General features: G+C 39.3%; 1 protein-coding gene across 6 annotated transcripts in view; it reads right to left on the minus strand.

Annotated features, from left to right (window-relative positions):
• Positions 1 to 31: 31 nt before the first annotated feature.
• The window catches only part of LOC124861382 (protein FAM184A-like), a 71,331-nt gene continuing 58,545 nt past the window's right edge, over positions 32 to 12,817 (minus strand). For 2 of the 6 annotated variants that reach the window (XM_047355078.1, XM_047355080.1), the window contains 2 exons: positions 9,553 to 9,899; positions 973 to 5,200 (listed from right to left, as the gene is read on the minus strand). In XM_047355078.1, the coding sequence (XP_047211034.1) occupies positions 5,086 to 5,200; positions 9,553 to 9,899 (462 nt within the window). In that variant the 3' untranslated portion in view covers positions 973 to 5,085. Of the gene's footprint in view, positions 283 to 972; positions 5,201 to 9,540; positions 9,900 to 12,817 lie in introns of those variants that run through there. The other 4 variants (XM_047355079.1, XM_047355081.1, XM_047355082.1 and 1 more) reach the window with 4 other exon arrangements.

Genomic DNA, 12,817 nt, shown 5'->3' on the forward strand with positions numbered 1-12,817 from the left:
AGCTAAAGATGATTCTCACTTTGTAAAGTAAAAGTACTGCTAGAGTTGAGATGCTGTTTGTGCTTTAGTAGACTTCAACTACAACACCTGAACTAGATAAGGATGACATTTTGTCTTAAGACAATATTATTTTACTTACCGTTTATATATAAATGTGCATGAGGACATGAATATGAGACTAGGAACTCCTACCTTCTTCCTCCTACATGGAGCATGTCATGCCTATTGTTAGCTATGATGGTGAACTTGTGATACTGTGGGCCTGTTTCTCTTCCAAAGGCCCTGGAAGTAAAATGTCAGAAAAAAATAAATCAGTTCATCAGTGGGTCTTTCAGGAGGACAATGATGAAAAAAAATTTAAAATAAACAGAAATTTCACCAGATGCAAAATCAACCTCCATCCACTGTCATTACAGCCCCCACACCTTAATTCTGTAAAAGCCTTCAGGTTGAGCTGTAAATATGCCTCTGTCTGTTTTAATGCAGAGCTGAATATGAAAAAAAACAGACACTGAAGACAAAACTGTTTGCAAAGGAAAAAGATGACTGGTGCCACCTAGTGGCAAAACATTCAATTGGAGGATGTTGTATTGCCGTTACTTAAATCTAATTTAGTCAAGAGGAAATAAAATAAATTCCTTCTTACGTCCCATCACTGTTTTTACAAATATAAATAAATTGGTATTCACCTTGTAAGGCACTGTCAGCTGTTCTTTCTAAAACTTAATTATATGTGACAAAAAATACAAAAATATTCCCAATTTCTCCTTATGTGAAAGCTATGTTGGAAAAAGTAATCAAAAGCCATTTATTTTGATCATAATGGGCTGTTTTGCAATGTCTGGAACATTTTATTCAGCCTCATAATATTTCAATAAATAAAAGTGTTTAGTTCAAATTCTTCAGATGTAGGAAGAATGTAGTTGTGGCTGAAAACGACAAACAAGGACTGAAAAATTCTCAAACAGGTTATTTTCTCACAATCAGTGTTTTATTGTTCCATAACATACAATAGAAGTGATATAAATATAAATATTGTTATAACTGTAATGTGTTTACGTCAAAATGGACATGACAGATATGTAATTATGAGTTTTATGTTACCTTCAGACCACTTTCAGTTCAGTTAAATAACACAGTTGTATTTATTTCATTTCTGTCAACTTTTGACATTTTAAACAATAAATAACAGAGTAAAAAAATAAAACAAAGCTTGCTTTTTAAAACATATTAAATATAACAGTTCGAAAATGCATTACAAACATTGCAACGGTTCTTTAACCATTATCATGAGACCTGTTTTCGATTCTTAAAAAGGAAAATTAGATAATATTTATCAAGCTAAAAAATTAAAGACTTCTGCACTGTAGAGTGCAGATATCTAAGATAAATGCCCATATTTTATAGTCATCAAATTAATCTAAACATCACAGTGTGCATGAAGCAATGAACCAGCTGCGGTTCAGTGTATCTGGACCTCAATCCCGTAAAGATCCCATGAACTCTTCTTTCTTCCTTCCTTTCTTTTTACATAGAGGTATTTACAATTAAGCCATTTTAGCACATTCAGCACAACTTCAGAGACTAGATGCTTCATTTGTGACAGACAGGACAAATTTCTGGGTCCTTTATAATGTTTAACTTGTTTCAGAAAGTGTTGAACTCTACATTTAATGAGAAGGTTTTAAGATGCAATATGAGCTCATTAATGAAGCTCATTATTCTCAAACTTTTGACCAAACCGGCTCTGGAAAATAAGTACAGCACCCTCTGCATTTACCGGAACCTCTAGTCATTTGTTGTACAAGTTATTAGGAGTAGGGGTGCCGATAAATGAGGAGGGCACTAAAGCATTTCATGAAAGGTCAAATAAGGAGTCTGATCAGATAATATTTTAATTTCTGACTTTTTAAATATTGTGGGGATTAAACACAAATACATGTGACAAGTATGCCTAATAGTGTTTTTTTTTAATAAAACATTTTAAGTTTGAATTATATTCTTCTGTGTGTGAAGCATAAGCTAAACTATAAGAGTTTAAACACTTCCTGAATGTCTGCGGCCTCTGCTTGTTCTGTAAAGGAAGACGAGTGCTCATCGGACTGAACTTAGACGTTTACGTGTTGGACTCTAAAACGCACGTCTGACTTTCCAAGAACAAAGCGGGCCTCTTTTGGGTTGAGGATGAGCATGCAGCTTGGAAAACTGTACAGATTTCTGAATGGAATCCAGCACAATAACTATGTAAAACTTCAAGTTTAAAAAAATAGGACGGTACACTGAAAAGGTATGAGTTTTCAAGTGAAAGAGAGCAGCATGAGTGTTTCTGTTTTCACATGCTCCAGGGTCTGTCCTTACAGCCAGAGACATGCAGCAGAGAAGTTCAGGCCCTAAAACTAACGCTGAGTTTCTAATTAGACTTGGACTAAACGCTCCTTGGCATTAAATAATAAACATTTTAAAAAAATCAACTGCACACCATCGGCAGAACTCTTCCTCTTTACATCTCTCGTCCTGTGGTGTAAGAAGCAGACCACAGGAAAAACAGTAGCTTCATATGTTATAAATAGTGGAGTAACAAAAATACAAGGGGCGCTTGGTTTGGTTTGTCTGCGTGTTTCTCCTCCGGAGATTGTTGTGGCGTCAGAAGCTGTAAACCAAGCCCCCCTCGGTTAGCTCGGATGTTTGAAAATGACCCTCATACATGTACTGTATGTACACAGTCAAAGCACCGGGACAGCAAGCTAAAGTTAAGGTTTTATTTTGTCGCTCTTGCTGGTGGTGTCGTAATTGTTACAGCAGAGGCCAAAAAGCTCAACCAGAGCCAACATGGATGACAAGTGCATGAAGATACACATGAGCATAAAGGCAGGCAGATCCCAATCCACTGAGTTCAAAATCACATCAAAAACCAAATCAATCAATGGTTTCGGCAGAAATAATATTACTACACGGCAAATAATTTACAAGTAGGTGTAGCAGAGTAATATCCTTAAAACCGTTTAAGGATGAAGGCAACAAACGCTGTACATGTTGAGTAAAATGGGTTGTTCCAGACACTGCTCAGAAAACCGAATCATATAAGGAAGAGCAAAAAGTGATCAGCTCCAGGGTGATTAAGGAAGCTCTACAGTTACCTGTGAGAAAATGCGTAAGCGGAGCCAGGAAGACAAGGCTTTATGGTATGGGAATCTATCTCACACTGTGATGTAAAGCCTATTTATCCCATTCCAGGGATAATAGATCAGTTTCAAACAATCAAGAAACTCATGGAGGCCACGTCATCCAATGCTAAAAAGGATGTGCCCTTAAAATTAGCGTTTCAAGAGGATAATGACCAGAAATGCACCAGTAAGAGAGCAGCATTTTGTTTCTAGACCAGCAGGTTTTTAATTTTCAACTGGGAATCAAATGTTTAGGAGGTATTTACCAATCTTTTACCCTACTTTACATATTAAAGAGCCAGCTTTACTACGCAATTGGAGCAAAATTAAAAATTGTTTTGTTCTAATTGTTTTTGTTATTCCAAATAAAATAAAATTAAAGTGTTCTGAGCTTTTGCTGCCTTTCAGATTTAAACTGCCCCAAACCTAAATGTAACTCATAAAAACTGTGAAATTAAATAAAAATGTTTTAGTTACTTTCGGTTTGATGTTCCTTACAGAAATGATCCACGCCGATATTGAAATTTAGACGTTTACATACACTAAGATTACTGTGCCTTTAAACGATTTGGGAAAGCCAAGGTGATGAAGGCGTTGTAAGCTTCTGATAAATTAATTTACATTCCAATTAACACTGGAGTTAAATGAAAGGACACCTGCTAATGTGTATAAAGGCAACACCTCAAACAAACAAACAGCTTTCTTGTGGAACATCATGGAAAAGTCAAAAGAAATCAGCCAAGATATCAAAAAGACTATGGATCTCCATAAATCTACAACTTCTAGATTCCTAAGTATGTTCATCTAAAACAATTATATGCAGTTACTGTATAAACATCATGGGGATGTCGAGCCATAATACTGTTCGGGAAGGAGATGTTTTCTGTGTTCCAGAGATGAACTTGTCTTGGTGTGAAATGTATGAATCAACACCAAAATTAAAGCAAAATGCCTTGTGAAGATACTGACTGAAACCGGTAAGAGTTAAAAGGTCCGGCATGTCCTGAAAGGTTGCTCAGAAGTCATCACTCCAAAAGCAACATGGAAAGCCAGATTACAGTCTGCTATGGCACTCAGGGTCAACTAATCGTTATTTCTGGAGACATATCCTGCGCTCTAATCAAGCTAAAGTTGCTGTGTTTAGCCACAATGACCATGGTTACGTTTGGAAGTGAAAGAAGGAAGCTTGCAAAGCTTGAACACAGCATCCTGGTGGTTGCACCATCATGTTGTGGGGATGTTTTGCTGCAGGAGGGACTGGTGCGCTTAACAAAATAGAAGGGATCATGACGTATTGAAGCAAAACCTCAAGAAATAAACCACGGAGTTAAAGTTTGGGCACAAAATGGGTTTCCCAATTTGCCAGTAACTCCAAGCATACCTCCAAATGGTCTGAGGCGGTCATCACAAAGCCCTTATTTTTGTCCCATAAAAATTTGTGGGCATAGCTCAAAGAGCAAGACGACCTTCTTATTCTCTTTGGAGGACTGGGCCAAAATTTCAGCTATTTATTGTAAAAGAATTGGGTTAAATATAAAAAATAAAAGATTATTCCACCAAATACTAAAGAAATGGATGTATACCTCTGAATCTGAGCAAAAAAAAAAAGTCGCACTATTTCTGCTATTTTAGAAGTAAAATTAGAGTTATTAAACAAAAACTAACCGGTATCCCCTCTCCTCAAGCTATTGTGAACCTTTAATAACGATGAAGCACTGGGAAGTCCATCATCTTCTAGGTCACCATGTATGGAAGCCCTAAGATAGAAGTCACACTGGAAGCATGAAATGCTGCAATGAGGACTGGATGTCTGATATCCCAATCCATCGAATGAGTCAAATCGTGCCGTTTGATCACCGTCAAACTTTAGCTCTCTGTCCCATAACTTTTTTTTAAAAAGAACTGGGGTATTTTTTGCCAGTCAGAAAGAGAAGTACAGGGAGTACAAGTCCTCCTCCTTTAGAACGTATTCTTTCCCTTTTTTTGCCTCGATCCCCCTGGAGTCTGATGGTGTGGGAGCGCTGGCTTCAGGAAGGCTGAGGGAAATAAAGAAACATAACAGCTTTTAAATGAAGAGAAGGAAACGACAGAGAGAGCATAAAATAATAGTTATTGGCTCGTGTGTTGTAATTGCAGGCTGAACCAGTGACAGAGTATAATGATGGGGGATCCAGGGAGGGCTTTAGATGGATAAAATGGCCCAAAAACAAAGCAGATCAACGTTCCTGAACAAATCCTCGGGTTTCACACCAACTCCTCGATTTAGCTGCATTTATTCCCCCCTGGTGGCAAACTTTCCAGTTATTAGTTATTTCTAATCAGCTGCAGCAAGCAGCACTCCTTCATCTGTTTGCTTTGTGTCCGCTGAAAACAGAGGCAGCAATAGTTCTTTCTTTCTTTCTTTCTTTCTTTCTTTCTTTCTTTCTTTCTTTCTTTCTTTCTTTCTTTCTTTCTTTCCACTCCTAAGTTGCCGCAGTGCAGTTTTCTCCCTTTTAGGTCCCACTGAGACTGATTTGAACTTGCAAAGTTTTGAGTTTTTCACCTATTTATTTGCCACCAGCAGCAAATGGAGATGAATGTGTGGATGTGAGGTAAAACTGTCCGTCATAGTGAAATGGAAGGAAATGAAAAATGGGATGTTCAGACACAGTGGACAGAAAAATGGATTATGCATTAATTATTTTTGTGTATTGACCCTGATCTAATGAAGTCAGGCTGCAAAGACTGCAGCGTTGTGTGAAATGAGTCGATCAGAGCCAGGGTCCGTGATGGCTCCAGGCCGAAATTAAAATTCCAATTTAAATCCCGCTTGGCTCATATTTAGTTTTTCCACACTCTTTAACACTCAGTGTGAACACAAAGGACTACATTTTAACTAAAACTTAGTTTTAACACTTCATAACTTTAAAATCTCAACTTCACAATAATGATGCTGAAAACTGAAAGTCCTCCTGTGGAACAATTTTAAGCGTTGAAACCTGCACAAATGAGGGTCAATGTCTTAAAATTATTCATGCCTTTTTGGATTTTTTAACATTTTTCACTAACTAACATTTTTATGTATTTTATTAGAATTCTACATGACAGACCACGGACGGACGGATGAATGGATGGATAATCAATAAACACATAGATGGTTGGATGATGGATGGATGACAAACAGATGGTTGGATGATGGATGGATGACAAACAGATGGTTGGATGATGGATGGATGAAAAACAGATGTTTGGATGATGGATGGATGACAAACAGATGGTTGGATGATGGATGGATGACAAACAGATGGTTGGATGATGGATGGATGACAAACAGATGGTTGGATGATGGATGGATGAAAAACAGATGTTTGGATGATGGATGGATGACAAACAGATGGTTGGATGATGGATGGATGACAAACAGATGGTTGGATGATGGATGGATGAAAAACAGATGTTTGGATGATGGATGGATGACAAACAGATGTTTGGATGATGGATGGATGACAAACAGATGGTTGGATGATGGATGGATGACAAACAGATGGTTGGATGATGGATGGATGAAAAACAGATGTTTGGATGATGGATGGATGACAAACAGATGGTTGGATGATGGATGGATGACAAACAGATGGTTGGATGATGGATGGATGACAAACAGATGGTTGGATGATGGATGGATGAAAAACAGATGTTTGGATGATGGATGGATGACAAACAGATGGTTGGATGATGGATGGATGACAAACAGATGGTTGGATGATGGATGGATGAAAAACAGATGTTTGGATGATGGATGGATGACAAACAGATGTTTGGATGATGGATGGATGACAAACAGATGGTTGGATGATGGATGGATGACAAACAGATGGTTGGATGATGGATGGATGACAAACAGATGGTTGGATGATGGATGGATGACAAACAGATGGTTGGATGATGGATGGATGAAAAACAGATGTTTGGATGATGGATGGATGACAAACAGATGTTTGGATGATGGATGGATGACAAACAGATGGTTGGATGATGGATGGATGACAAACAGATGGTTGGATGATGGATGGATGAAAAACAGATGTTTGGATGATGGATGGATGACAAACAGATGTTTGGATGATGGATGGATGACAAACAGATGGTTGGATGATGGATGGATGACAAACAGATGGTTGGATGATGGATGGATGACAAACAGATGGTTGGATGACGGATGGATGACAAAAAGATGGTTGGATGATGGATGGATGACAAACAGATGGTTGGATGACGGATGGATGACAAAAAGATGGTTGGATGATGGATGGATGACAAACAGATGGTGGGACGATGGATGGATGAAAAACAGATGGTTGGATGATGGATGGATGACAAACAGATGGTTGGATGACGGATGGATGACAAAAAGATGGTTGGATGATGGATGGATGACAAACAGATGGTTGGATGACGGATGGATGACAAACAGATGGTTGGATGATGGATGGATGACAAACAGATGGTTGGATGATGGATGGATGACAAACAGATGGTTGGATGACGGATGGATGACAAAAAGATGGTTGGATGACGGATGGATGACAAACAGATGGTTGGATGATGGATGGATGACAAACAGATGGTTGGATGATGGATGGATGACAAACAGATGGTTGGATGATGGATGGATGACAAACAGATGGTTGGATGACGGATGGATGACAAAAAGATGGTTGGATGACGGATGGATGACAAACAGATGGTTGGATGATGGATGGATGACAAACAGATGGTTGGATGACGGATGGATGACAAACAGATGGTTGGATGACGGATGGATGACAAACAGATGGTTGGATGACGGATGGATGACAAACAGATGGTTGGATGATGGATGGATGACAAACAGATGGTTGGATGATGGATGGATGAAAAACAGATGGTTGGATGATGGATGGATGACAAACAGATGGTTGGATGATGGATGGATGACAAACAGATGGTTGGATGATGGATGGATGACAAACAGATGGTTGGATGATGGATGGATGACAAACAGATGGTTGGATGATGGATGGATGACAAACAGATGGTTGGATGATGGATGGATGACAAACAGATGGTTGGATGATGGATGGATGACAAACAGATGGTTGGATGATGGATGGATGACAAACAGATGGTTGGATGATGGATGGATGACAAACAGATGGTTGGATGATGGATGGATGACAAACAGATGGTTGGATGATGGATGGATGACAAACAGATGTTTGGATGATGGATGGATGACAAACAGATGGTTGGATGATGGATGGATGACAAACAGATGGTTGGATGATGGATGGATGACAAACAGATGGTTGGATGATGGATGGATGACAAACAGATGGTTGGATGATGGATGGATGACAAACAGATGGTTGGATGACGGATGGATGACAAACAGATGGTTGGATGACGGATGGATGAAAAACAGATGGTTGGATGATGGATGGATGACAAACAGATGGTTGGATGATGGATGAATGACAAACAGATGGTTGGATGATGGATGGATGACAAACAGATGGTTGGACGATGGATGGATGACAAACAGATGGTTGGACGATGGATGGATGACAAACAGATGGTTGGATGATGGATGGATGACAAACAGATGGTTGGATGATGGATGGATGAAAAACAGATGGTTGGATGATGGATGGATGACAAACAGATGGTTGGATGATGGATGGATGACAAACAGATGGTTGGATGATGGATGGATGACAAACAGATGGTTGGATGATGGATGGATGACAAACAGATGGTTGGATGATGGATGAATGACAAACAGATGGTTGGATGATGGATGGATGACAAACAGATGGTTGGATGATGGATGAATGACAAACAGATGGTTGGATGATGGATGAATGACAAACAGATGGTTGGATGATGGATGGATGACAAACAGATGGTTGGATGATGGATGAATGACAAACAGATGGTTGGATGATGGATGGATGACAAACAGATGGTTGGATGATGGATGGATGACAAACAGATGGTTGGATGATGGATGAATGACAAACAGATGGTTGGATGATGGATGGATGCAACAAGTAAAGTTAAACTTTTAACTTCACTGCTCTAGTTTTTTTGGTCCATCACATAAAAATCCCAATAAAACAAAGTTTGTGGTTATATTGTAAAAAACGTGGAAGATCTCAGGAGGTATGAATTCTTTGTTCAACACAATAAACCCATAAGCTGCATCTATCAGGGCTGAGGGAGTGTTTGGGGACTGAAGAAAGAATAAAACCAACAAGTCATTTAACAAATGCAGGTGAGGTTGCAGCAAATGTGAACACATTATCGGTTTGCAGTGAAATCAATGTAAACTGTTGCAGCGGCGGCGGGAACTCACATCGTTTCTCACCTCCCACAGCTCTGCAGGCCCTGATGCTGCGCAAGAGGATCCTGAGGAACATGAGGAGGAGCAAGGCTTGGCATGGGATGGTGTGGGGGATGAGGAAGAGGAGGATGCTGAGGTAGAGGAGAAGAAGCAAGGGGGCTGAACAGTGGCGGGGCTTTCTTATGTCTTGGGAGGGACCTCTGGAGGGGGGAGTGAGGAAGCGCAAAGCGGCCTCCTGGTCCTACCTCCTCCGCCTCCCACCCTCCCTCCTCCTGGCCTTCTTGGCTCATGGTGGGAGGGCTGACGAATCGGAGAGCTGAATGGCTAGGAAAGCTGGTGAGGCGCTGATCTGATTGGCTGCTTGTTTTTGACTATAGACACACAGAAAGGCAAGACATGAATGCTTGCTACCTCTAGCTGATTTGGAGTAAAGGATGATTTGAATGGATTTAACAGCAAAAAATTTCTGGTTTAAACAGAACCTCCAGTCTGATCTCAGCTGAATCTTCTCAATAAATAGGCATAGGTGGGATATTTATCTGTTCTTCTAATGCTTTCTAAAGCCTCAGGCAAACTCACAGCTCTGTTCCTCTTTGCTTTTATCAGTTATGACTCAGTGCACATGTTCTACAAAGATACTCTGGCATTCATGGACGATAAAACGATTTGTCTGCTCACTTAAAACATGAGTGAGCAGATGGATGGATGGATGTACAAGTTCTGATCTTATTCTGCTGCATTTTTATCCAGAAGAACACGAGGACTTGTCAGATGTCCAGCATTGAACAAGAAAATAAAAACAGCGCAAAATTGTGAATGAATAAATGTCCTAAACTCTGGGAAAAGGCAGTTAAATAATCACAGGAAAGAAATATTGTCAGCCTCTCAACAAAACACTGTCGACTAATACAGTCATCCAGTATCTACTATTATGCTTTAAACATCACATGGAAATGAGTGGTGCTCCCCGCTTTGAGATGTTGGAGGTATGTTTGCTGGATGTGCTCACTGACACATCTCAGACCAGCTTAAATCCAGAGTTTCTCCTCAGATTTCATGTCAAAATTCCACAATTTTCCAAATTTGTATTTCCAGAAATTCAGAGAACAATTTTTGATACATGTTTAAGGTATAAACACAAAACTATATATGAATTTAAAACAGATATTTCTACTGTGTCAGGCATTAAGTATAGAACCTGCAAAAATGGATGGATGGATGGATGGATGGATGGATGGGTTGGTGGTTAGACAAATATGTACATGGATGGATGGATGGCTAAAAAGGATGGTTGAGGAATAAACTGATAGAAATGAGACAAACAGATGGATGGATGGATGGATGCATGAATGAATAAATGGATAGATGCCTAGATAAATTGATGCATAGATCGATAGATGGATGCATGCATAAATGGTAAGACTAAGGAGTGGGTGAATGCATGGATGGAGGGATAGATAGATAGATAGATAGATAGATAGATAGATAGATAGATAGATAGATAGATAGATAGATAGATAGATAGATAGATAGATAGATAGATAGATAGATAGATAGATAGATAGATAGATAGATAGATAGATAGATAGATAGATAGATAGATAGATAGATAGATAGATAGATAGATAGATAGATAGATAGATAGATAGATAGATAGATAGATAGATAGATAGATAGATAGATAGATAGGCCAACAAATAAATTCCACACTTCTCAGACAGCTTTGGGACCTTATAATCTAATAAAAGGACAAATGTTGCAGATTTTTAAGAGCAGTTTAGGTTTATAACAACTCAGACTCTGGTCACCTTCAGCTCCGAGTAACTTACTGATTCTGTTCAATTCAATCTTTTAACCATCATGACCCTCATGTCCCATGTTGGTGAGGGTGGTGGAGGTAGATGTAGAATGTGTCTGACTATGATGATCCATTCCCCAGCTGCTTCTAGTGGAAGTTGAAGTAGAAGATTCAAATTGAAGAAGCTGTTTGAGATGATCCTGGGTTCTCCAGCAGGGCTGCCACTTTACTCCAGTTACTTCAGTCCTCTAAGGTGATGCAAAGCCCTCCAACATCTGCTCTGTTTCAGCTTGACGTCTTATAAAATGAATCCAGTTTCTCTTCATCTCATTAGCTCCGTGTAATTGAAAGAGGCAGCTCAAGATTTTTACCTTCTGCCATCTGTGATGAGCTCAACATTTAGCTACCGAACAGTAAGAAACACCATAAAGGGATGAATTAATTATCTTTTTCTAATGCATCATAGTAGGCTCATTTATAATAGTGTAGTTTAAGGAGGTGGGTTTGTCACTGTTTTCCTTAAAGACATATTTGCTGCGTCGATGAACCTTGACTTCAGACCCACTATAAAATCCCAACAAAAATGAAAACAAAACCTTGAACATCAGGAATTTAATGTCTATTAAATTATGTAAGCAGCTGCTGCCTAGATACACTTTCTATCCAAACCTTGAAATTGACTTCATTCAGACAATGCATTTGTTTAAGATATGTTCTTGTTCTTGTCTGTATGAAAGGTCAATAAACAAGAGCAACTCAAACTAAAGTATAAATGAATGTCAGTATTAATGCAGCGGTTTTGTTTCTGACCCCAGAGGTTTGTTAGAGAACATTAGTGAACAAACCGCATCAACGCAGCAGACAGATCAGAGATGAAGATGTGAGGCAGTTTAAAACTGGGTTAGGTTATTAAACAACATCCAAAGGTGTGAACACAGAGCTCTGCCCAACCCATTTTTCCAAAATGGAAAGAGAATGATAATGCAAACCCACCAAGACATGTCCATGAATGGCAACTCTGAGGGGGCTGCAGAGATCCACAGCTCATGTGGGTGAATCTGTTGATGCGACAACTACTGGGCAGTCCTGGACTCAACAAATCTGGCTTTTATGGAAGAGCGGGAAGAGGAAAGCCATTAGAAGAAGCTGTTTGTCACCATATTACCCTGAACATAACATGTTTTTCCTCAGTAGAGATATGCAAGTTGGTTAAAGTTAATGTGAAGATGGACAAAGCTAAATACAGGGCAGTCCTGGGGAAAGAAATATTCAAATCCCACAAAAGACTTGAGAGTGGATCAGAGGTTCACTTTCCAGCAGGACAATGACCCTGAGCATACAGCTGGAGCTGCAATGCAATGGTCCAATCAAAGTAAAGACCTAAATCCGAATGGATATCTGTGGCAAAACTTGAAAATTGACAGACGCTCTCCATCCAGTCTGACTGAACCTGAGCCATTTAGCAAAGAAGAAGAGCAAAAAGAGTGTTTT

Source organism: Girardinichthys multiradiatus, chromosome 24, assembly GCF_021462225.1.
Source record: "Girardinichthys multiradiatus isolate DD_20200921_A chromosome 24, DD_fGirMul_XY1, whole genome shotgun sequence".
NCBI classification, from domain to species: domain Eukaryota; kingdom Metazoa; phylum Chordata; class Actinopteri; order Cyprinodontiformes; family Goodeidae; genus Girardinichthys; species Girardinichthys multiradiatus.